The sequence below is a fragment of the Eschrichtius robustus genome, chromosome 6 (genome assembly GCF_028021215.1).
Source record: "Eschrichtius robustus isolate mEscRob2 chromosome 6, mEscRob2.pri, whole genome shotgun sequence".
Lineage (NCBI taxonomy): Eukaryota > Metazoa > Chordata > Mammalia > Artiodactyla > Eschrichtiidae > Eschrichtius > Eschrichtius robustus.
The window spans coordinates 79,425,849-79,450,688 of record NC_090829.1 but is presented as its reverse complement, the minus strand read 5'-3'; the positions used below and the strand labels follow the sequence as shown (position 1 = coordinate 79,450,688).

The following is a 24,840-nucleotide window of genomic DNA, read 5'->3' as shown; positions in this document are numbered from 1 at the left end:
CCATTTATGATAAAAGCCCTGCAGAAAGTAGGCATAGAGGGAACTTTCCTCAACATAATAAAGGCCATATATGACAAACCCACAGCCAACATTGTCCTCAATGGTGAAAAACTGAAACCATTTCCACTAAGATCAGGAACAAGACAAGGTTGCCCACTCTCACCACTATTATTCAACATAGTTTTGGAAGTGCTAGCCACAGCAATCAGAGAAGACAAAGAAATAAAAGGAATCCAAATCGGAAAAGAAGAAGTAAAGCTGTCACTATTTGCAGATGACATGATACTATACATAGAGAATCCTAAAGATGCTACCAGAAAACTCCTAGAGCTAATCAATGAATTTGGTAAAGTAGCAGGATACAAAATTAATGCACAGAAATCTCTTGCATTTCTATACACTAATGACGAAAAATCTGAAAGTGAAATTAAGAAAACACTCCCATTTACCATTGCAACAAAAAGAATAAAATATCTAGGAATAAACCTACCTAAGGAGACAAAAGACCTGTATGCAGAAAATTATAAGACACTGATGAAAGAAATTAAAGATGATACAAATAGATGGAGAGATATACCATGTTCCTGGATTGGAAGAATCAACATTGTGAAAATGACTCTACTACCCAAAGCAATCTACAGATTCAATGCAGTCCCTATCAAACTACCACTGGCATTTTTCACAGAACTAGAACAAAAAATTTCACAATTTGTATGGAAACACAAAAGACCCCGAATAGCCAAAGCAATCTTGAGAACGAAAAATGGAGCTGGGGGAATCAGGCTCCCTGACTTCAGACTATATTACAAAGCTTCAGTAATCAAGACAGTTTGGTACTGGCACAAAAACAGAAATATAGATCAATGGAACAGGATAGAAAGCCCAGAGATAAACCCACACACATATGGTCACCTTATCTTTGATAAAGGTGGCAAGAATATACAGTGGAGAAAAGACAGCCTCTTCAATAAGTGGTGCTGGGAAAATTGGACAGGTACATGTAAAAGTATGAAATTAGAACACTCCCTGACACCATGCACAAAAATAAACTCAAAATGGATTAAAGACCTAAGTGTAAGGGCAGACACTATCAAACTCTTAGAGGAAAACATAGGCAGAACACTCTATGACATACATCACAGCAAGATTCTTTTTGACCCAGCTCCCAGAGAAATGGAAATAAGAACACAAATAAACAAATGGGACCTAATGAAACTTAAAAGCTTTTGCACAGCAAAGGAAACCATAAACAAGACCAAAAGACAACCATCAGAATGGGAGAAAATATTTGCAAATGAAGCAACTGACAAAGGATTAATCTCCAAGATTTACAAGCAGCTCATGCAGCTCAATAACAAAAAAACCAACAACCCAATCCAAAAATGGGCAGAAGACCTAAATAGACATTTCTCCAAAGAAGATATACAGATGGCCTACAGACACATGAAAGAATGCTCAACATCATTAATCATTAGAGAAATGCAAATCAAAACTACAATGAGATATCATCTCACACCGGTCAGAATGGCCATCATCAAAAAATCTAGAAACAATAAATGCTGGAGAGGGTGTGGAGGAAAGGGAACACTCTTGCACTGTTGGTGGGAATGTAAATTGATACAGCCACTATGGAGAACAGTATGGAGGTTCCTGAAAAAACTACAAATAGAACTACCATACGACCCAGCAATCCCAATACTGGGCATATACCCTGAGAAAACCATAGGTCAAAAAGAGTCATGTACCAAAATGTTCATTGCAGCTCTATTTACAATAGCCAGGACATGGAAGCAACCTAAATGTCCATCGACAGATGAATGGATAAAGAAGATGTGGCACATATATACAATGGAATATTACTCAGCCATAAAAAGAAATGAAATGGAGGTATTTGTAATGAGGTGGATGGAGTTAGAGTCTGTCATACAGAGTGAAGTAAGTCAGAAAGAGAAAAACAAATACAGTATGCTAACACATATATACGGAATCTAAGGAAAAAAAAAAAAAAAAAAAAAGGCCATGAAGAACCTAGTGGCAAGACGGGAATAAAGACACAGACCTACTAGAGAATGGACTTGAGGATATGGGGAGGGGGTGGGGTGAGATGTGACAGGGTAAGAGAGTGTCATGGACATATATACAGTACCAAATGTAAAATAGATAACTAGTGGGAAGCAGCCGCATAGCACAGGGAGATCAGCTCAGTGCTTTTTGACCACCTAGAGGGGTGGGATGGGGAGGGTGGGAGGGAGGGAGATGCAAGAGGGAAGAGAAATGGGAACATATTGTATATGTATAACTGATTCACTTTGTTATAAAGCAGAAGCTAACACACCATTGTAAGGCAATTATACTTCAATAAAGATGTTTAAAAAAAAAAAAAAAAAAAAAAAAATCAAAAGGATTGGGGTTCTAGTTTGTAAATAAGTTGTGGGTCCACCGGTATCCATTTTATTAGTATGCATTATAAGTTATATACAATGAAAATATTCTTTTATGTGTTTGTGTGTGTGGGTATATACATATTTTTTAAAAATTTATTTACATATAGCATGATAAAAATTTTAAATAAATTGAAAAGGCTAAGTTCCTAATCATAGAAACTATATATTCTTAATCATATCCTCAGCACGTATCATCATGGACAGATCATACCCTGAAAGAAATTATTTAATTCGGTGACTGTCATAACCCTTGCAATTTTGACAACCTAGGTATTTGGTTTTTAAACACTTGTAGCCCTCTCAAAATATAATATGACAAATTCTAAAATTAATTTGATTTTGATATACTCGTGAGAATATTTCCAATACCCCTTGAGATAAAAGGAAACAGAGTGGCATAAAATTAGGATAGCAAGTACCACTCTAACCTAATTTTTAAGGAAACAAAGTATAGAAAGGTAATAATTTTAGAATTCACTTCCCCAATGGTACAAAAAAGCTTATATCTAGTATTTATATACCATACAGATAAGTAAACCTACATGTTTGTTTTATTCTTGTTTAACCTTAATCACACAATTTCTTAAAATGAAATCTAAGAGTATTAAGTGTGGTTAACAAGAAATCAAATGCAAATCAAATATAAAAATAAAAATGAAGAAATTATAAGGATTTTTGGAGGGGGCTTCTTAAAACATACTATAAATACGGATACCTGCATGATGAAACGCTACTCCCCATGGCACAGTTTTTTGTAATACAGAGTCCAGTCCTGAAGGCAAACGTTTTAACTGATCCATCACTTCTAGGAGGCCCTTTTGTTCCAGTATCACTGGTGGAAGTTCAGATGATCTTACCAATCCTGTCACAAAAAAATCATCAACACTGTCACCTCCCCTTGGACCTCTTTAACTGCTATCTGCCTGAGTCATGACAGAGGGCAATGGTTCTGAAACTACTACATATAATAATCACCTGGACATCTTTTAAAAATACTGATGCCTGGCATTCACCTCTGGACTTTGCGATGCGATGCAACCTGGACATAACGATTTTTAAATCTCCCCAGTCAATTCTAATGTGTACCAAAGTTTAGGAAACACTATATTAGGGTGAGATCAAGCCCACAGGAGGAGATCAAAAGAAACAGCTGAAGGAAGGAGAAAATTACAGATACTACCACTCAGAGCCTAAAAATCAAAATCCTTGCTCAAAGTGTGCCCCACCCCCCAAACCAGCAGTGTCAGAATCACATAGGAGCTTAGTTCTAAATGACAATTCTTCTAGCCTTTTTGGCACCAATGTGATAATTAATCATACATTACCCTCTGTTTTTGCCTCTATGTGTAACTTCCCCCAGAAGACTTTCTTAGATGCAAGAACTATGTTTGCTTCAAGAATTTCCTAGACTTTTGGATTTCTGAACTAGTAAACCTTCTCATAGAATGTATCTTATATTTTATATATTTTTAAGTCTTTTAGGTAAACTTTTCCTAAAATTTTGAGGATCCACAGAGGGTTGCCAAAGTTTTATTTCTCTAAGGACAATTTAAATTTTTTAAAAAATTATCATTGATTCCTTATTTCAAAAGAAAAGTTATTTTAACATAAAAAAATCAGTAGGGATAATTTCAAAATTTAAAATTCATCTTTATGAAAAATGTGCTGCCTTGTCTTTACTCTTCTGGTGAAAACTTCATCATAGCCCAGGCTCCAGTCTAAGCACTAGGATTTGGGAACCACTGCTATAAATCAAAATAACAGAGCCTCAAGCAAAGAAAATACTAATAATGTTTCTGGTTATTAAGGAATATAAGTTATCATGGTTCACATAAAAAATACAAGTTGGCATAATAAGAAAGTATCAATTAAGAGGGAAGTAGAAGAGATATTATAACGTTGGATCAGAGTCTACCCAATATAACTTCAGGCAAAGTTTACTTATTGGAGCTAGGCTTGAGATATCCATCACCTGTCCTCAAGATGCCACTGTCATAACAAAGTCATAAAATATCGTAGTATTCTGTAACTAGAACTGGTCTGTCTTCCCTACACTTATCTTTGACCCCAAGGGACCATAAGCTAGTACTCATCCTAGAATCAGTAAAAATATATACTAATGGTTATAGCAATATACTAGATCAATACTCAGCAATAAAAAAGAAACAAATTGATAAAAGTAACAATCTGGATGAATCTTAAAAATATTATGCTGAGTGAAAGAAGCCAGGCACAGAAGACACATACACACAATATGACTTCATTTACAACATGAAATTCTTAGAAAAGGCACAACTAATCTAGAGTGACAGAAAATATATGAGTGGTTGCCTGAAGCTGGGGATAGAGGGAGGAGATTGACAGCAAAAGAGAACATTTTAGAGTGACAGAAATGTTCTACATGTTGATCACAGTGGGGGAGTTAAACAGGTGAACACATTTGTTAAAATTCATGAAGTTACACACTTCAAGTGGGTACATTTTATTCCACATAAATTCCACCTCAGTAAAGCCGATTTTAAAATATTGGGTTGGCCAAAAAGTTCATTAGGCTTTTTCTGTAAGATGTTATGAACAAACTTTTTGGCCAACCCAATACATGTGTATATATGTATATGTACATATACGTGTGTCTGTGTGTGTGTGTGTGTGTGTGTGTATGATTCTTTTTAGAGTTACAGTTTGGAAATATAAAAAAGATATGACTGCTTTCCCCCAAAAAATGTGTATATGTGAAGTTTTTTATACAATTTAGGGGCTTCGAGGTCAACCTCTCAAAGCCCATGGATCCTGGATGAAGAACCTCAGTATATACCTGTAGAAATCCAACATTCTAAAACTCTGAAGATTAGTCTGAATGTGTGTACACACTGTCTGTAAGGAGGATAAGGAGATGATTAGTCACAAAAGCATAGTTTTACAAAGGAGTATCCAGTAGGCAGGTGGTGGCAATGATGAAAGAGAGCCATGCTTTGCTAATATAATTAACATTACTTTCAAGCAAATGTCCTAAGTATGGAGGCTTTCACTGCCATCAGTAACTTACCCTCAGCTTGATGGTGTAGACTGTAAAATGCATGGGCAATGATATCTGCCAACTTCTCACACCATTTCTTTGATGGACAGAAAAGTAATACTGAATGGTTATCACGAATGGTCTCATAACATAAACTAACAACATGGTCCTCATCTCCCTAAAAAAGAAAGAGAAGTTGCCACTGTAGTAGTACTTTCAAAACATTTTCATATCATTTTAAAGTCATTCATTTTGCTTCAAGGGAGAGGTTTTTCTACACAAAAGCATGATAAAAATCAGTTACACAAAGTCAGTAATAAAACAAAGAAAAAACAGAAAGAGAAAAGAAGAAAATAAACTTCCTTATGATGCAAGGTGAGTAGGAAATACCTTATATTCATTCAACTAATATTGACTGACCTCCAACCCTCAGGTAATAGGGATATAATGGTGAGTAAAAGAAAGTCAAGGTACTATCTTTAAAGGGTTTAGGTCTCACTGGGGAAACATATTAAAGTACTAAACAAACAAATGTAAAATACAATCATAATATGTACTATAAAAGAGAGTTTTATGGTGTTTTGAAGCCTCATATTTGACATAAATTTGACAGAAAAATCTGAAAGAAAGGTTTCCCTGAGAAACTGATGATTTAGCTGAGATGTGAAGAATGGGAAGCATTATCTTAATGAAAGGTAACTGGGGGACAGGGAACACATCTCAAGCAGAACAAAGAGCATTTGTAAACACCCAGTGGGGCCCAGGGAGTTCTCAAAACTGGAAGGTCAGTGTGTGTAACTGGATCAATTCATTAATCCATTCACTCATTAAGCAAATATTTACTATGTGCCATATATTGTTCTAGGCACTGGGGATGGAGAATAAAGCAGAAAAACAGCTCTGCCCTCAGAGTTCTTCTACTTCAGTAAGAAAAGATAGATAAAAACAACAAGATAAGTAAAACACATAGTATGTTCAATTTTGAAAAGTGCAAAGGAGAAAAATAAAACAGGGAAAATAGGAGGAATGGGAGAACACAGCAATTTAAATAAGGTGGCCAAGGAAGGTCTGAGAAATTGACATTTGAGTAAAGGTCCAAAGGTGAAAGGGTAAACCCTACTGATGCCTGGGGGAGAAAGCATTCCAGATAAAGAGAACCTGAGGTGGGAGATTCTTGGCATATTATGGAATAGCAAAAAGGCTATGGAGGAAGTAAGAAGGAATATAGAAACTGAAGTCAGAGCACTAAGGGAGTGGGGCAGATCATGCAGGGGCTTGTAGGCTACTTTAAAGATGTTGGCTTTCATTCTAAATGAAACAGGGAACCATCACAAGTTTTTGAGCAGAATGTGATATTCATTTTAAATAGGTCACTAGCTCTTGATTTAAGCACAGACTGAAGGGGACAAAGTAGGAAGCAAAGAGATCAATTATGAGGCTATTTCAAAAATCCAGGTAAGAGCTGTAACATTTAAATGAGATGGAGGCATAGGCATGATAATAGAAGATTAACAGGAGAGTAGATGAATGTGCTTACTTATATATTTGAGGTAACCAAGACACAGTCAGGTGAAATTTGGGGTACAGATCGAAGCAACTAAATAAGATTCCATACCAGGCATACAGAAGCTACAAATGCATACCTATGAGGGTACTAAAACACAAGAATTTAGTCCTATTCCTAGTTCTAAACTTACCCTTAACTTTTTTAGTACTCAGAGGCACTGCTCGGCATAAAAACAGATCCCTCGCAGCACAGATCATGAGTCAGTCCTTTAACCTCAGGACTGAAGAATCAGGCTTAGAAAAATACTGTGAACTAAACGTTTTAAAGTGTATTTAGGGGTGTGGGGAGGGGATATTCTCAGGCCCGAAGAAACAGGCTTAGAAAAATACTGTGAACTAAACGTTTTAAAGTGTATTTAGGGGTGTGGGGAGGGGATATTTCTCAGGCCCTTTCTAGGTGCTAGGCAATTTTTTTAAATCAAATTTCATTCTTACAATACTAAAGACAAGTATTATATCCCATTTTATAGATGAAGACACTACATTCAGAGAAGTTATGTGATTCAACTAATATCATAGCCATATCAAGTATCCCTATGAAGTATCAGAAGTAGGTCTTTCTGACTCCAAAAAATGATTTTTCCACTCTACTATATTATACCTATATCATTAAACAAAAGGTCAATTTTCCACATTAGTGTTTAGTGTAAACAAAGCCATAAGAAAATCTTTTTCCTAGTTAAAAAGAAAAATCTACAAAATTTTATACTTACACTTATAGGAAATGATAATATTTAAATTTAAGACACAGCTACATTTCCTCTCTCACCAACACCACCAATTCTTTAATATGAAACCAATTAGCTTAACATTAGGAATCCTTCTAATGCATATATAATGCATATTCAACTACTTTGCAACCCCCTACTTTACTTAACTCAAAAACTGTTAACTTGTGAGAAAATGCAATCAAACACAAAAGTACTGGTGGTAATTATATAAAAATAATGACTTACCTTTACTTGCAGCATGGGTTGAAATTCCCTCACAGGCTTCAATGAAGAGTCATAAATAGAATTTCCAATTTTTACTGATTCCAGCAGCGGTACAGGGCGAAAGTCAGTGTGGTAGAGTTCAGCATTCAACCAGGAAGCCACAAGCTCCAAATTTGGGAGAGTAGCACTCATGCCAACAATCTGCACGGCATTAGACAGAGGACTGGCTAAATATGCCTGGCTGTGAAAAACAAATGAAAATGATGCTAAAAGACACACAGTGCTAATTACAAATATTGCTAACAATATTCTTGGTCGTGTCCTTTGGTATATACATGTATAAATTTCTTCAGGTATATACCTAGGAGTAAAATTGCTGGGTCTTATATTATCTTCAATTTTATTAGATAATGTCCAACTGTTTTCCAAAGAGACTGTACCAGAGTTACACCCCTGCAATCCATGTGTGTTTTTTCCCAGTTTTATTGAGATATAATTGACACACAGCACTGTATAAGTTTAAGGTGTACGGCATAATGATTTGACTTACATCATGAAAAGATTATCACAATAAGTTTTGGGAACATCCATTATCTCATATAGATACAACATTAAAAAAACAGAAAAATGTTTTTTCCTTGTGATGAGAACTCTTAGGATTTACTCTCAATGACTTTTATATAGAACATACAGCAGTGTTAATTATATTTATCATGTTGTACATCACATCCCTAGTACTTAGTTCTTATAACAGGAAGTTTGTTCCTTTGTCTACCTTCATTCACCTCCTTCTCTCCCCAACTCTGCCTCTGGTAACCCACAAATCTGATCTCTTTTTCTACGAGTTTGTTCATTTTTGAAGTATAATTGACCTACAACACTGTTAGTTTCTGTTACACAACACAGTGATTCAATATTTCTATACATTTCAAAATGATCAGCATGATAAGTCTTGTTACAATATGTCATCATACAAAGCTATTAGTTATTAACTATATTCCCCACATTGTACACTTCATATCCATGACTCATTTATTTTGCAACTGAAGTTTATACCTCAGTCTTCCTCACCTATTTCTTTCCTCCCCACAACCCCCATCCTTCTAGCAACCATCTGTTCTGTATTTTTAGATTCCACATGTAAGTGAAATCACAAAGTATTTGTCTTTCTCTGTCTCTGTTATTTCACTTAGCATCATACACTCTAAGTCCATCCATGTTGTTGCAAACAGCAGGATTTCCTTCTTTCTTATGGTTGAATAATATTCCATTGTATATAAATACACCATGTTTTCTTTATCCATTCATCTATTGATGGGCACTTGGTTGCTTCCATATCTTAGCTATTGTAAATAATGTTGCATTAAACCTAGGGGTGCATAAATCTTTTTCAAATTAGTGTTTTTGTTTTACTGCAGATAAATACCCAGGGGTAGAACTGCTTGATCATATGGCAGTTCTACTTTTAATTTTTTGAGGAATTGCCATACTGTTTTCCATAGTGGCTGCAGCAATTTATATTCCCACCGAAAGTGCACAGGGTTCTCTTTTCTCCATATCCTTGCCAACACTTGTTATTTGCTGTCTTTTTTGATAACAGCCATTCTGACAAGTGTGAGGTGATATCTCATTGTGGTTTTGATTTGTATTTCACTGATGATTAGTGACGTTGAGCATCTTTTCATATGCCTGTTGGCCATCTGTATGTCTTCTTTGGAAAAATGTCTATTCAGATCTTCTGCCCATTTCTTAATTGGATTTTTTTTTGATGTTGAGTTATATGAATTCTTCATATATTTAGGTATTAACCCCTTACTGAATACATCATTTGCAAAGATCTTCTCCCATTCAGTATGCAGCCTTTTCATTTTGTTGAAAGTTTCCTTTGCTGCGCAGAAACCTTTTAGTTTGATATAGTCCCATTTGTTTATTTTTACTTTTGTTTCCTTTGCCTGAGGAGACATATCCTAAAAATATTACTAAGAGCAACATCAAAGAGCATACTACCTATGCTTTCTTCTAGAAGTTTTATGGTTTTAGGTCTTGATTTAAATCTTTAATCCATTTTGAATTTATTTTTGTGCATGCTGTGAGACAGTAGTCCAGTTTTACCAACACCATTTATTGAAAAGGCTGTCTTTTCACCATTGTTGTATATTCTTGCCTCCTTTGTCATAGATTAATTGCCCATTAAAGTGTGGGCTCATTTCTGGGCTTTCTAATCTGTTTCATTGATTTATGTGTCTGTTTTTATGCCAGTACCATACTGTTTTGATTACTGTAGCTTTGCAGTATAGTCTGAAGTCACGGAGTGTGATGTCTCCAGCTTTGTTATTCTTTCTCCAGACTGTTTTGGCTATTCAGGATCTTATGTGTTTCCATACAAATTTTAGAATTTTTCATTCTAGTTCTGTGAAAAATGCCATTGGTATTTTGGAAGGGATTGCACTGAATGTGTAACTTGCCTTGTGTAGTATGGTCATTTTAACAATATTTATTTTTCCAATCCATGAAGCATAGTATAGCTTTCCATCTGTTTGTGTTGTCTTCAATTTCTTTCATCACTGTCTTATAGTTTTCTGAGTACAGGTCTTCTACCTCCTTAGTTAGACTTATTCCTAGGATTTTTTTTTTTATTTTATATTGGAGTATAGTTGATTTACAATGTTGTTTTAGTTTCAGGTGTACAGCAAAGTGATTCAGTTATACATATACATTTATCTATTCTTTTTCAGATTCTTTTCCAGTAATAGGTAATTACAGAGTATTGAGTAGAGTTCCCTGTGCTATACAGTACAGCCTTGTTAGTTACCTATTTTATATATGGTAGTATGTATAGGTTAATCCCAATCTCCTAATTTATCACTTCCCCCCACATTTCCCCTATGGTAACCATAAGTTTGATTTCAAGATCTGTGAGTCTGTTTCTGTTTTGTAAGTAAGTTCATTTATATCACTTTTATTAGATTCCACATATAAGTGATATCATATGATACCTGTCTTTCTGTGTCTGACTTACTTCACTCCTTATGACAATCTCTAGGTCCATCCATGTTGCTGCAAATGGCATTATTTTGTTCTTTTTTATGGCTGAGTAATATTCCATTGTATATATGTACCACATCTTCTTTATCCATTCCTCTGTTGATGGACATTTAGGTTGCTTCTATGTCCTGGCTATTGTAATTAGTGCTGCAGTGAACATTGGGGTGCATGTATCTTTTCAAATTATGGTTTTCTCCGGGTATATGGCCAGGGATTGCTGGGTCATATGATAGTTCTATTTTTAGTTTAAGGAACCTCCATACTGTTCACATAGAAGCTGTACCAATATACATTCCCACCAACAGTGTAAGAGGGTTCCCTTTTCTCCACACCCTCTCCAGCATTTATAGTTTGTAGACTTTTTAATGATGGTGATTCTGTGTGAAGTGATACATCATTGTAGTTTTGATTTGCATTTCTCTAATAATTAGCGATGTTGAGCATCTTTTCATATGTTTTTTGGCCATCTGTATTCTTCTTTGGAGAAATGTCTATTTAGATCTTCTCCTCATTTTTTATTGGGTTGTTTGTTTTTATGATATTGGGCTGCATGAGCTGTTTGTCTATTTTGGAGATTAAACCCATGTCGGTCACTTTGTTTGCAAATATTTTCTCCTATTCTATGAGTTGTCTTTTCATTTTGTTTATGGTTTCCTTTGCTATGCAAAATCTTTTAAGTTTAATTAGGTCCCATTTGTTAATTTCTGTCTTCATTTTAATTACTCTGGGAGGTGGATCCAAAAAGATCTTGCTGCAATTTATGTCAAAGACTGTTCTGCCTATGTTTTCCCCTAGGAAGTCTATAGCATCTGGTCTTACATTTAGGTCTTTAATCCATTTTGAGTTTATTTTTGTGTATGGTGTTACGTAGTATTCTAATTTCATTCTTTTACATGTAGCTGTCCAGTTTTCTCAGTGCCACTTATTAAAGAAACAGTCTTTTCTCCATTGTATACTCTTGCTGCCTTTGTCGTAGATTAATTGACCATAGGTGCATGGGTTTATTTCTGGGCTTTCTATACTGTTCCATTGATCTATAAGTCTGTCTTTGTGCCAGTACCATACTGTTTTGATTTCAGTATGGTACTGGAACAAAGCTTTATAGTATACTCTGAAGTCAGGGAGCCTGATTCCTCCACCTCCATTTTTCTTTCTCAAGATTGCTTTGGCTATTCTGGGTCTTTTGTGTTTCCATACAAATTTTAAGATTTTTTGCTCTAGGTCTGCAAAAAATGCCATTGGTAATTTGATAGGGATTGCATTGGTCTTCTACCTCCTTAGTTAGACTTATTCCTAGGATTTTTATTCTTTTTGATGCAATTATAAATAGGATTGTTTTCTTAATTTCTCTGATAATTCATGTTAGTGTACAGAAATACAACAGATTTCTATATATTAATTTTGTATCCTACAACTTTACATAGTTCATTGATGAGTTCTAGTATTTTGGTGGAGTCTTTAGGATTTTCTGTGTATAGTTATCATGTCACCTGCAAACAGCGGCAGATTTACGTCTTCCTTTCCAATTTGGATTCCTTTTATTTTTTTTTTCTTGTCTGATTGCTGTGGCTAGGACTTCCTTACTGTTCCACATCTTTGTCACCACTTAGTATTGTCAATCTGTTAGGTATTTTGGACAGTGTGTGGTAATATCTCTTTGAAGAGGTAATTTACATTTCCTTGATTATTAATGAGATTAAGCACCATTTCATGTTTAGACACCATTTGGATACCCTCTTATAAATGTCTGTTCAAGTTCCTTACTCATTGATACATTAGATTGTATTTTTCCTCATTGACTTGTAGAATTTTTTTTAACGTTCAGGATAATGACTTTCCTCTTTCATTAATTTTTGTTCTTGTCTTTATTATTTTTCCTTCCACTCTCTGTGGCATTATTTTACTATTCTTTTTCTAAGTTCTAGAGATGAATAAGTCATTAATTTTCCAGTCTCTCCTCTTTAATAATATACACACTGTATACTATCAATTTCCCTTTAAAAACAACTCTAGCTGCATTTCATAATTTCATTAGGAAATATTTTTATTATACTTTCATTCCAAACTATCTTCCTGTTTCTACTGTGATTATTTTTTTCACCCCAAAAGGGGTCAAAATTATCTATTAATTTCTAAACACATGGGCATCTTTTAGTTATGTTTTTCTTATACTTATTTCTCGCTTAATTCCACTGCTGTCAAAGCATATATTTTAAATGAGTTAAATCCTTTAAATATGTTGTTTTATGGCCTAGCATATGGTAGGGGTTTTTTTTGTAAATGTTTCATATGTAACTGAAAAGAATATATATACTGCTCTTATTTGGTAAATATTCTACATACATCCATTAGGTCAAATTTGCTAATTGTATTAGTCATATCTTCTATATCCCTACTAATTTGGGATATAGATGATTATCTGCATGTTTTCCCACATACTGCAAGAGATGTGTTAAAATCTCCCTAAACTGAAAGACAAGAGCTCTTAGATTGAAAGCAACTACTGAGTACCCAGCACAATGTTAGAAAATAGACCAACACTAAGACACATCAGTGAAATTTCACAGTACTAAGGAAGAAAAGGATCTCTTAAAAACTCTCAGAGAAAAATTTTAAAATTTATATAGGGCTTCCCTGGTGGCCCAGTGGTTCAGAATCTGCCTGCCAATGCAGGGGACACAGGTTCGAGCCCTGGTCCAGGAAGATCCCACATGCCGGGGAGCAACTAAGCCCGTGAGCCACAACTACTGAGCCTGTGCTCTAGAGCCCACGAGCCACAACTACTGAAGCCCGCGCACCTAGAGCCTGTGCTCCCCAACAAGAGAAGCCACCGTAATGAGAAGCCCACACACCGCAAGTAAGAGTAGCCCCCACTCACTGCAACTAGAGAAAGCCCGCACCCAGCAACGAAGACCCAACGCAGCCAAAAATAAATAAATAAATTTATAAAATTTATACAAAGGATGAAGGATCAGCATGGTACTGGATTTCTCAATAGTAATGAGAAAAATGAAGTACTATCTTAAAAACTCTAAAAGTATTTAAAATCTTGACTTTTGTACCTGGAAAATCTATGAAATAATTGTAAGGTATTTTCAGACATGCTAATTTTTGCAAAATTTATACCCAGAATAGCCTGTACACTGAAATAAAGTGGAACTTCCTAGAAGATATCCCCACTAAAATAAGAAAGTGAATCAAGAGAAATACGTATGATCACGAAAAAAGAGGGCTCTGACTCAAGCAAACAGCAATGGGAATGAATGATAATGATAAAAAGAGATCTCAAGATAACTGTTGTACAGCACATATATAGATTAACCAACTATCTAAATTGGAACAACTCAGGAGGCTTTAGGAGAAACTTCTTCAAGAAAACAAATTGGGCAGAATAACAAATGTATTGGAACATATTGGGTGGAGATTTATATAAGTGGGGAAGAGGCTGGAGATAAATCAATGATAAGTTCATAGAAAACCAACTCATCAAACAAAAGACATTTATTAATTTCAGAGAAAACAAAAAGTTATTTAGAAAGTAAAAATAATCATAATATACCACATGGCTCAGTTGACAACGACACTTATATAGTCATAACAGTGTAATATTGAATACTGAACTAAGCAAAACTAGAACATAAGTATATTTGAAGAATGGGAATATAATGAGAGGATAAAGAGAGACTAAGGGGCTGGAGGAGGAGATCGGGCAGAGTGAGTAAAGAATATAAAAAAGAGCTAGATCTTCACCTTCCATAGTAAAAAGTGTATAATGTATAAAATGTACAAGTGTATAATGTGTAAACCTAAAAACTCAAGTAGCTATATTTAGAGATATCTGTGTAAATAGAATTTTTAAAAAGCTGTAAGAGTTGAAAATAGTTACCTCTGGAAAGTAGGGGATAAAGAAATGCTATTTTTCATAATTAGCCTTGACTACTTAAAAAGGATGTGTGTACAGATAACAAATACAAAAACTGGATTTTAAAAATTCTATCATAAAAGTGGTGAGCAGTCAGAAATTTAAGAATGTTTTCAAAATAATCTAAAATCACTCTTAGTCTTAAGTACTTCTTTTGGAACAAAAATGAAATGCTGTACATGAGTTTGTTCTAAATAAGTACTACCCTCCTCTGATGTATTTAACTTCTAGTTATTACGCACTTTTGCAAACACATTCTCAACATTCTTTGGAATCTCAGGAACTTAGTTATTTCAGGTACTTACCAAGATGCTGATTTCTGAGTAATATAGGAAATCTTGGTCAGCAGAAGTTCCAGCAGATACCCTCGGGGAGAGTCTCCCAGCATATGCAATTCATCCACAACCACCATTCCTAAAGAGATTTTCCAGATACTAGTTTTTACAGAATTTCACAATTCCAAGAATTTTAAAAGACTCAATATCTTGTATCTTGTACCATAAATAGCTGTCATTATAATACACTGCAGGTAATACAAATTTCTAACCATAAAACAAAAATCAGATTCCACATAGCAAACAATTCTTTTCCAAGATATTTCAAGTATAATACGTGGTCTTACCACAATGTATTCTAGATCTAAAAATCAATGATTAGCTAACTCAGGTCTAACTCAAGGAAAACTTCGTCGTGTTACTCAGACAATTCTTAATTGGCAACCTTGTAGAAATACATGTACAATGAAAATGAAGGACATCCATGACAATTATTCAGTGGGTTGACTTTTCTATGGGGAAAACAGCCAGGGCAACCATACTGATGTTAGCAAGTGCTTAGAAAAACAGAATCAGATCAAGAAGAAATAAATGATTTTAAGGGGATGTTTTTGTTTGATTATGGTAGACTAGTGACTCACCCTACTATAAAACATAAATATGATCATAATTCCCTCCTCCCCTACTTGGAGAATCAAACCAGTCTATGCATTTGGAATAATGCTCAAGAAGTACTGAAATTAGTATCAACGAATTACTCCTTTAAACATTTTCATAACATCATAGTTTGCATGGGCACTGGTGTCTCCCCCACAAATCCCCCTACAAAAATAAAGACCTTTCAGACTATTTCCTAATGACACATGATGATCCTTTTCCTCATCAATTACCTATTTCCAAATCATATTGTATGATGACTTATTTCAGCATTCTGTCATCCACCCAAAAAATATTTATTCTACCTAGTGTGCCAGGCACTGTGCTAGGTATAGTAGATATAACACTTAATCTGATACAACACAATCTGACAATTCTGATACAAACTGATGAATGTGACTTCTCTCTCCAAGCTTTATAGAGCGGAGCCTGTGTCTCATTAATCTTTGATTTTACTCCCCACCCCTAGCCTACCCTAACTTTACCATTTAAAGTTCACCAGGAAAACAATGAGTAGCTAATTGATATTCTTTTTTTTTTTTGAGTTTGATGTCCCTTATTCAAGGATTTGGGGTGCACAGCGTCTCACAAGCAGTGGAACCCGCTCCCAGAGGGATTTTGGGCAAGAAGGAGGCTTACAGAGAGAAGAGGCCACGTGGAAACAGCACGACTGGGTAGGAGGGTGGGGATTTCCTTACAAAACTAGCAGGTCCTGTTCTCCAGGGTAAGGTAAACTAGCTAAAGCTGAGTTGGAGGATTGTGAGTGGTGTATGTCAGGTTTCCTTGGCAGGAGTTTCTGGTAAAAGCAGGCTGATTTAGGCTTAGATCTGTGACGTGGGTCACAGACATGGGGTCACTGGGGCGGCCTCCATTTTGAGGCTCCCCATACGCGAACTGTCTTTATCACTCTGTTACTATGTCAAGTTACTTGAACCTCAATTCTGCTTGGTAGTGGAGAACTCACTGGTTTAGGGCAAACCCAATCCACTCAGAGTTAAACCATCCAACTTGGGGCTCACTCCCTGCCTGCGAGTTTGTGAAGCATCATGACACGGAGGGAGGAGGAGGTTGGAGGTATCTGGTCTTCCAGCGTCACAGGTGCCCCGTGGGTCCTGCTGAGATGAATGTCATTCTGTTTGGCTGTCCTCCTCCCCTCCTCTCTCTGGCATCCCTCAGGACACTTGCGTTCCCGTGGGGTTTCTGCTCTCACGGTGTACTCTGCGGCCACTCTGCGGCCACTCTGCGTCCTCTCATTCCCAGTCACGAGGCCCTTGTTGGGGAGGAAAAATAATTTTCCCTCTACCCTTCTGAGTTCTTGGCTGAGGTCCCTTAGTTTTCCATTCCAAGCGTGCAATTATCCACGTTCTCTACTTCAAAATGCATTTACCTCTGACAGAATCCTAGCAAACAAAGACCTGGTCCAGTGGTACCTGTGTTTTTATGTACCACCTCCTGCTGCTCTAGGCTCCATCTCTGTGCAGTTGGGTACCTTGTATTGGTGGTAACTGTTGACCTCAAATATCACTTTTCCATGGGAGTTTTTCATCAGAAACTTCCTCATACTCCAAATGGCACCTTAATTCTACACTATTTTCTCACAGTTCCATAGTCCTGTTTGCAGATTTGGTGGCTTGTCTTTCGCCCCACTCAGTCCACTTGGGGGCTATCTCAACCCATCTGAGCTCTACTGTCGAACGGAAGACGACACGCACAGTTGCCAAACCAAGTCTCCCCGTCCGTCAGGCATTCGCTGAGAGCACACTTGCTGTCTGAAATGAGAACTCTCAGAACGCCACCGTCTGACCTTCTGACACTCTTAGTCTCGCTAATTGATATTCTTGCAGCTTCTATTACTGCTATAACCATTCTCTTCCTGTTGCTACCTCTACATAGTGGGCTTTCCCAAGTGGTTGGAAAAGAAAAAAAAAAAAGGATTAAGGTAGAAAAGTTCCAAGCTCAAATACAGTGCCAGTTTCTATAGCTCCCTACCATTTGCCTGCTAAATGGTTGCCTCTGGGTCCAGGCCTAATCTAGATACCACAGTACCAGAATATGATAATGAATACATATATACACTATTTGCAGAGATGGCAGATGCCTCCTTCTATTCCTGGTAAAATTTAGATAGGAAAGAAGCAATGAGAAATGACTTGAGGGTTCAAGGATACCCTCTATGCTTTGTAAAGTGCAAAAATACAAGGAAGTAGAGTCAATAACATCAGTAGGATGCAAAACTTTTTTTTGTTTTTTACAGAGTTCCTAACATTACAGATGCCAATTCTCATCTCCAGAAGTAGATGACAGACAATAGAATAAAACATAAGACATACAGAAATCACAACAGCTTCACTCCATTCTATCAAAAATAGCAAGAGAAAGTATACACTTATTTCCTTACCTAATAGATCCATCTTATTCTCCTCTATGAGGCGATTGATCAGACCATTGGCTCTCTCAATTGTGCAGACAGCAATATCCAAAGAAGAGAAATGCCCTGTTGGAGAGGTACTGCCCATATAACCATCTACTTTTATTCCTACTTCCTGAAACAGACTCTAAATTGAGTAAAAAGGAAAAATACAGGGGAAAATATTTGAAATTCATGAATCTTAAATTGGTTCTGTCCCAAAACATAGACATAAGTATTCAAATACATTTATCAGATTACTGTTAGTTATTCCTGGTCAGGGCACACTGGTTCTTTTTAGAATCATATACTAAAAATAAGAAGTTCAGAACTGACAAAACTCAGTACAGAGATTTTCTGTTAAGACAGAGTCAAATAAAATGGCATACTTAATCAAATAAGTTCTAAGAGCTCTTTATAGAAATTAAAATTAAAGAAAAACTACCTTAAGCATTAACATTTTTAATCTAATAAGCAAGAAACCCACTCTTTCTTTAACACTAATGTAATATTTTCAGAAACAAATTTATACTTCATGAGGAAAATATTCTCATTATCCCACTAAAGATTAGTTTTTTATATAACGGAAGAAAAGGTTTCAAAAGTCAAATGCAATGGGACTTTGATGTTAATTTTTTTTAGTTTAACTTTTAACTAACATACCTTCTCAATAAAAAGGATCATTATTTTGTTACTTTGGTCTAAGTTGAAAGGATGTTACCACGTAGAACCAGCTTTGTTGGCTATTTGACCTCTGAAATAACTGTTAAAAAAGATTTATAGAACCACTGAATTTTAGAGCTGTTCATTCAATGAAATGTTTCTGAGTGTTTACTAAGTTAACCCATAGTTAACCCCATAGTTTCATTTTACCAGTGAAAAAACTGAGGCCTAGCAGATTATGTATCTGGCCTGAAGACACAGGTAGTGGCAAAACTGGGAAGAGAACTCAGATTTTTTGTATTACCACTGCAATAATCTTGGCATTCCAAAATCACATTTTTTCACTGCAGAAATCAGAATAAATTTATTCTATTTAATGAAATATTGTATTTGTAAAAATACCTTAAAGACCAGTGAGCATCACACAAATGTATACTGTTGTCATTCATTTTTGCAGGAGAACAGAAGAAGAAAACACAGGTCTGGAGCTTTACATAAGCACCAATGGATCTTGTTCTTCATCCTCTAACATTCCCAAATGGCCCTGCATTAGGATGGGATATGCTTCCTCAAACACACTTCCTTTCCATGCTTCAGTCTAGTCCTACTATTCACTTAAGAGGTTGATTCTTAATTTGCACTTTTATATGCTAATTAAAGTACTCTGTCTATTTCCTAAGGAAAAGTTTATAAATTTTTACACAATTTTCACAATTGCTCTTTGATTTAATGGCCCTTTCTCCTTTATGCAGTAATTTAAAAGTTTCCCCTCATAGATGGTCAACTTTTAAAGCTACAATGGGATGTAATAAAAGAAATTTTATTTTCCAATTGCTTTTATAATTCTATTTCAAATGAGTAAAGCCGAAGCTGCCAATAATAGGCCTTTCACAATTTCAAACTTAGTAAAAGAACATTACCTGGAAATAGTATTTCTTCTCTTTAGCCACAGAGACAAAGGGCAGAATAAATAGAGCTTTCTTCCCCGTTTCCAAGACCCGCTTCAAAATAAGTAGTTCAGCAACAAGAGTCTTCCCAGCACTTGTAGGAGCTAAAACAAGTTATTCGGCAAGGTTATCACAAAAAGAAGTAATATTTGATACACTGCATTAATAAATGTTTTAAATCATATCCAGTAACTAAATAGCCCAAGGCTAAACTATCATTAAGGCCCCAGCTAGCATTTGAAACCTTTATACCCTGAAATGCCCCTGACTTTAAACCAGGTTTCTAAATACTCACAATGAAAATAGAGACAAATAAATCTTTACATCAAATAAATGATGAATATTACTGAGTACCTAGCGTATACCTAAAGATCCTTTCCTTTAAGTACTGAATAGTTAAAAGCCCTGCTTTGGGGAAGTAGATAAAAAGCTTTAATACATTGTGATAGGAGCTATGATAGAAGTTGAGGGAGAAGAGCTGTAAGGAAGTTTATGGAAACAGAACTTATGAGAGCAAAGAAGGCAAGAAGAAAGGAATGCCAAGCAGAAAAAAACAGCATGTGTAAAGGTCTAGAGGAAAGCCTGGTATGTTCAGATGCTAGTAAGTAATTTAGTAAGTCTGAAGTATAAAGTATAAGTAGGGGAGTGAAAAAAGAGATATGAAAGTGCCACATGGAGAAGACTTTTTTTTTTTTTTAATTTATTTGTTATTTATTTATTATTTATTTTTGGCTGTGTTGGGTCTTCGTTTCTGTGCGAGGGCTCTCTCTAGTTGTGGCAAGTGGGGGCTACTCTTCATCGCGATGCGCGGGCCTCTCACTATCGCGGCCTCTCTTGTTGTGGAGCACAGGCTCCAGACGCGCAGGCTCAGTAGTTGTGGCTCACGGGCCCAGCTGCTCCGCGGCATGTGGGATCCTCCCAGACCAGGGCCCGAACCCGTGTCCCCTGCATTGGCAGGCAGATTCTCAACCACTGCGCCACCAGGGAAGCCCAGAAGACTTTTATAATCCTACCACGTAAGGAATTCATCCTGAAAGCAATGCAGAGTGACTAGTGAGTTTTATGAAAAGGAATGACAAAATCATATTTGTACTTTATAGAGATCACTTTGGCTGCAGGAGCAAAGCAAGAGCAGAAAGAAAAGATTAACTAGTTAGAGAACTATTGCATAATCTAGAAGATGATAGTAAACTAGGTAATGGACCTAAGAACAGAGAGTAGTAGCAAGAATCAAGACATTTGAGGTAATAGACACTACACTTGGTGATTAATTAATGTGAGTTGGTGAGCAGAGTTATGAATGACACCCAAATTCTTGTTTAAGCAACTGAAACGGTCAGGCCATTCTACCACTGCCACCAACTGCCACTAGTTAGCATTAACTGAGTATTTCTTACATGCCAAAAACTTTTCTAAGCCCACACCCTGGCACTCATGCTCTCTGTGCGCACACGCACTCACTCCCTCCTTCCCTCCGCTTCTCTCTCTCAACTAATTTGCAAGGTTACACAGTCAGTAAACAGCCTGAACTTATATCTATTGACAGTTAACTCTCTAATTATTTTTGGCAGCCAAAATGAAAATCTGGATGACTCACAATTTCAGAGAAAACTGATACAAAGGACGTACATCTAACCAAGTGATTAGATTCTAAAGTCAGTATACTAAGCACAGATGGTTAAAAATTATGTAAGTCAAAGTTGCTCTTGAAAGCCCATATAAACCTTTCATAAAGTATATTACATAGGGTTTTGTATATACAATCCTGTATAAGCAGGTCAACTTATAAACATATAACGTAAAATGTTCACACACTGAAAAGCAACTGAGATCAACTGTGGGAAGAGCACATTTACATCTCATACTGCACACTCACTCTGGGACATATGTTTTTTGAGAAGAATGGTAGGCAGATAATTCTGTTTAAATTGTTGGGTTTTTGCCTTCCCCCACCCTACCATCTAATGGAATTTTCATAATTTAAGTATGAATATGAAACTCTGCTTTTCAAATATTTTAAGACTTTCTCTAGTTATAAAGCACTTTCTCACCCTACCTTACCTCAATAGAGTGTCCTTTACATTAATAAGTCTTAAAAATAGTAGAGAAATTAACTTGCACAAATTTGAATACCTGAATAGACTAAATTCTTTCCTTCCAGGACTTGTCCAAGCAAAAGGCACTCTGCTTGCCATTCAAACATCTTTTTTACACCAAAACTGTGATATTTCTCCAGAACCGCTGTAGGAAGCCCCCAATTTGCCAATAGCAGCTTGTCTACTTTATCGTCAGGAAACGTCTGCTTGCATTCCCCTTTTAGGAAAAAAAAGAAAAAAAGGAAATAGTTGAATTTAGTTCTAACATAAGACTTCAGTAATTAGCCTTCCACTGTGTTTTGGGATTCCTATGTGTTGTAAAGAGGCTATTTAAAGTACATCCTGACAATATAAGGATCTGTAAGGAGCACTGCGCACTATTAGGAGTGAATTCCCTACAGGTGATGAGATTTGGCCAACTAGCAAGTTGTTTCTGTAAATAAAGGTCGAAAAGACCCAGAAACCACTTGATTACTACCAGACAGTCGCTGAATATGGACTGAAAGCTCTTCCACGTCAATAGAAAGTGACGTGCCGCACCAGGTCCTAGTCACAAACTGAGAAAGGGGAGTAGAAGCCTAGCAGGCCGTGCAAACGCGCGAGCTCCGCACGGTGAGGACACCTCCCGACGAGGGGCCCGGGTGAGCTGCCCACCTCGCCCGCTGCCCACGGAGTGCCTGGGAGTACCTGCAGCTCTGGCCGGCGGGCGGCCGCGGTCCTTCAGGCTGCGTCTCAGGCCCGGGGGCGGGCTCAGCACCGGCCGCGAGAGGAGCAGGGGGCTGTCACTGCTGTCACCGCCGCTTCCCGAAAAGGAGTCTGAGCCTGATGCTGAACGTCGTCGTTTCCCACTCCAGCGCGTCAGATTCATCGCGAAATATTCTCGGCCATTCAGGGAAAGGCACAGTCCCAGCGTCCTCCCGCTCGGAAGAAACTGAGGCTGGCGACAGATGCGGCCGCCATCTTCCCGCCACGGCTTTCAAACTCAAGCCTCCCAGCCCGCCCCGGAACCATAGAGTTCTCAGTGACGAGAGTAACCTGAGGACCATAGAATCGTGGGGAAGGAGCGGCTCTCGCTGGTGTTCTAGGCCTCCGGCCGCTCACCTTGGTTGTCGGATGGTGAAAGAGAACCAGAGTTGGACCTAGATTAAACGAGGGGAAAACCAAACTCAGTATATATAATCTCCAATTATAATCATACTGGCTTAAAGTTTTTCCTTTTCTTTTTGTCCATGTCTGGTTTAAATAGCAAGTTTATGTTAACTTCATAAAATGAACTGCCCATAATCGGTAGAGAAGTAGCTCTATTTAACATATCGTATTTTTAAAACAATTATTACAAATTATATGTGCAAAACATTATACAAGTAAAATTTAGGATTTAGAATGGAGTGCAATTTACTTTCTCCTGGTATGTGATGGTAGGGCAGAGGTTATTTCTGTACACAATTTCTACTTTAGCCATCATACGCTGTGAGGGATATGTGATGGAGAGATAGTGACTGCGGCCGATAGACCTCTTAGGTAGTAGAACGCTTCATGGAAGGGGCTCTGGATGTGCCTGAGTGATCATTCGGAGCCAAGAGCTTGTTAATGGATCTGTGCTCTACCTTTGGCAAGGTAGAATCAAACGAGTTCTGGACTTAAATTGATGCCAGTTAAATACCCAGTTGCACAATTCGTTTCACCAAGCAAATCTAGTAAGGGAAAGGCCTGCCTTGAAGGGGCGGTGCTTTTCTACAGCTCTAAAAGTCTCAAAAGGACCAGTCCAATGACAACAACAAAAATTCTCCTATTTCCCGGACTTGTAGCCCGGGAAATAGGAGAATCAGTTCACCTGTGAAACCTTCCTTGTTAAAAGAAAAATTTTTGGGACAGTATTCTAAAATTCCACAAGATGGAGACATTACTCCATGAAGGAAGCACTTTTCTTAGTTACCTTTCGTGCAATCATTCACTCAACTAGTTATTGAGCGTCTACTACGTGCTAGGCATTGGGTATATGGCAGGGAAATGGAAGAAATGGCTCCTGCTCTCAAAGTGAAAGAGACTAGAGGAGACAGACATTAAACTAATTAATTATTGATAATTTTAAATTGTACTAATGCTCAGGCAAAAAAGAATAGAGTGCTATCAAAGAAATAAAAGGATCCTAATTTAGATTGTAGTCAGGGAAGATCTTTCAGAGATGCAGTGTAGCATAGGGGTCAAGAGTGCAGCAACTCTGTAGCCAGTCAGTCTGTGTTTGAAGACTTAGTAGCTGTGTGATTTTGCTTAACCCCCTGAGCTTCCTTTTCCTCATCTATATGATGGAGGTGATAAGAGTAACAACTATTTGGTTATTACTAGCACTAAGTTAGTCATAGGTGTAAAGTGCTTAGAACAGTGCCCAACACATAGTAAGTGCTCTTCAGAGAAAGTGCTATATAAATATTGTAATATTGCTCCCAATATAAATCCAGCACTTCGATGGGAAAAGAATAAACCAAAGAAATCTCTGTCACAAAGTTATTCTATTTTTATTAGGTGAACTATGATCAAGTGGGAAAAATAATTAGGAAGAAATTGAAAGGCATAGTTTGTGTCATCCTTCTAAAAAGCCTAGAGAATATTTTTAAATTTACAATGTATTTCAAGCATTCAACATAAATTTCTAATTAAAAAAAAAACTCTTAGAAAATAGAAAGAAGATTACTTCTCAAAAATGTTAAACATTTTTGGTGCTAATAGTTACCATAATAATTAAAGCTAATACACCTGAAGTATTTCCCGCCTATCTTTTAACTGTGAGCTTGGATTCCTTGGAATTTTATCTGTGGTAATTCCTTAAGGTCTGCATTAAAGACCTTGAAATTTTTGTTGAATATATT

General features: G+C 36.8%; 1 protein-coding gene across 3 annotated transcripts in view; it reads right to left on the bottom strand.

Annotated features, from left to right (window-relative positions):
* POLQ (DNA polymerase theta) overlaps positions 1–22,949 on the bottom strand; it is a 114,136-nt gene extending 91,187 nt beyond the window's left edge. Inside the window, exons 1-8 of one of the 3 annotated variants that reach the window (XM_068546652.1) lie at positions 22,661–22,949; positions 22,011–22,190; positions 19,851–19,981; positions 18,259–18,415; positions 15,234–15,342; positions 7,983–8,202; positions 5,491–5,638; positions 3,160–3,306 (exon numbers count right to left, since the gene is read on the bottom strand). In XM_068546652.1, coding sequence (XP_068402753.1) covers positions 3,160–3,306; positions 5,491–5,638; positions 7,983–8,202; positions 15,234–15,342; positions 18,259–18,415; positions 19,851–19,981; positions 22,011–22,190; positions 22,661–22,841 — 1,273 coding nt within the window. In that variant the 5' untranslated portion in view covers positions 22,842–22,949. Of the gene's footprint in view, positions 1–3,159; positions 3,307–5,490; positions 5,639–7,982; positions 8,203–15,233; positions 15,343–18,258; positions 18,416–19,850; positions 19,982–22,010; positions 22,191–22,660 lie in introns of those variants that run through there. The other 2 variants (XM_068546654.1, XM_068546653.1) reach the window with 2 other exon arrangements.
* Between the last annotated feature and the right edge of the window lie 1,891 nt (positions 22,950–24,840).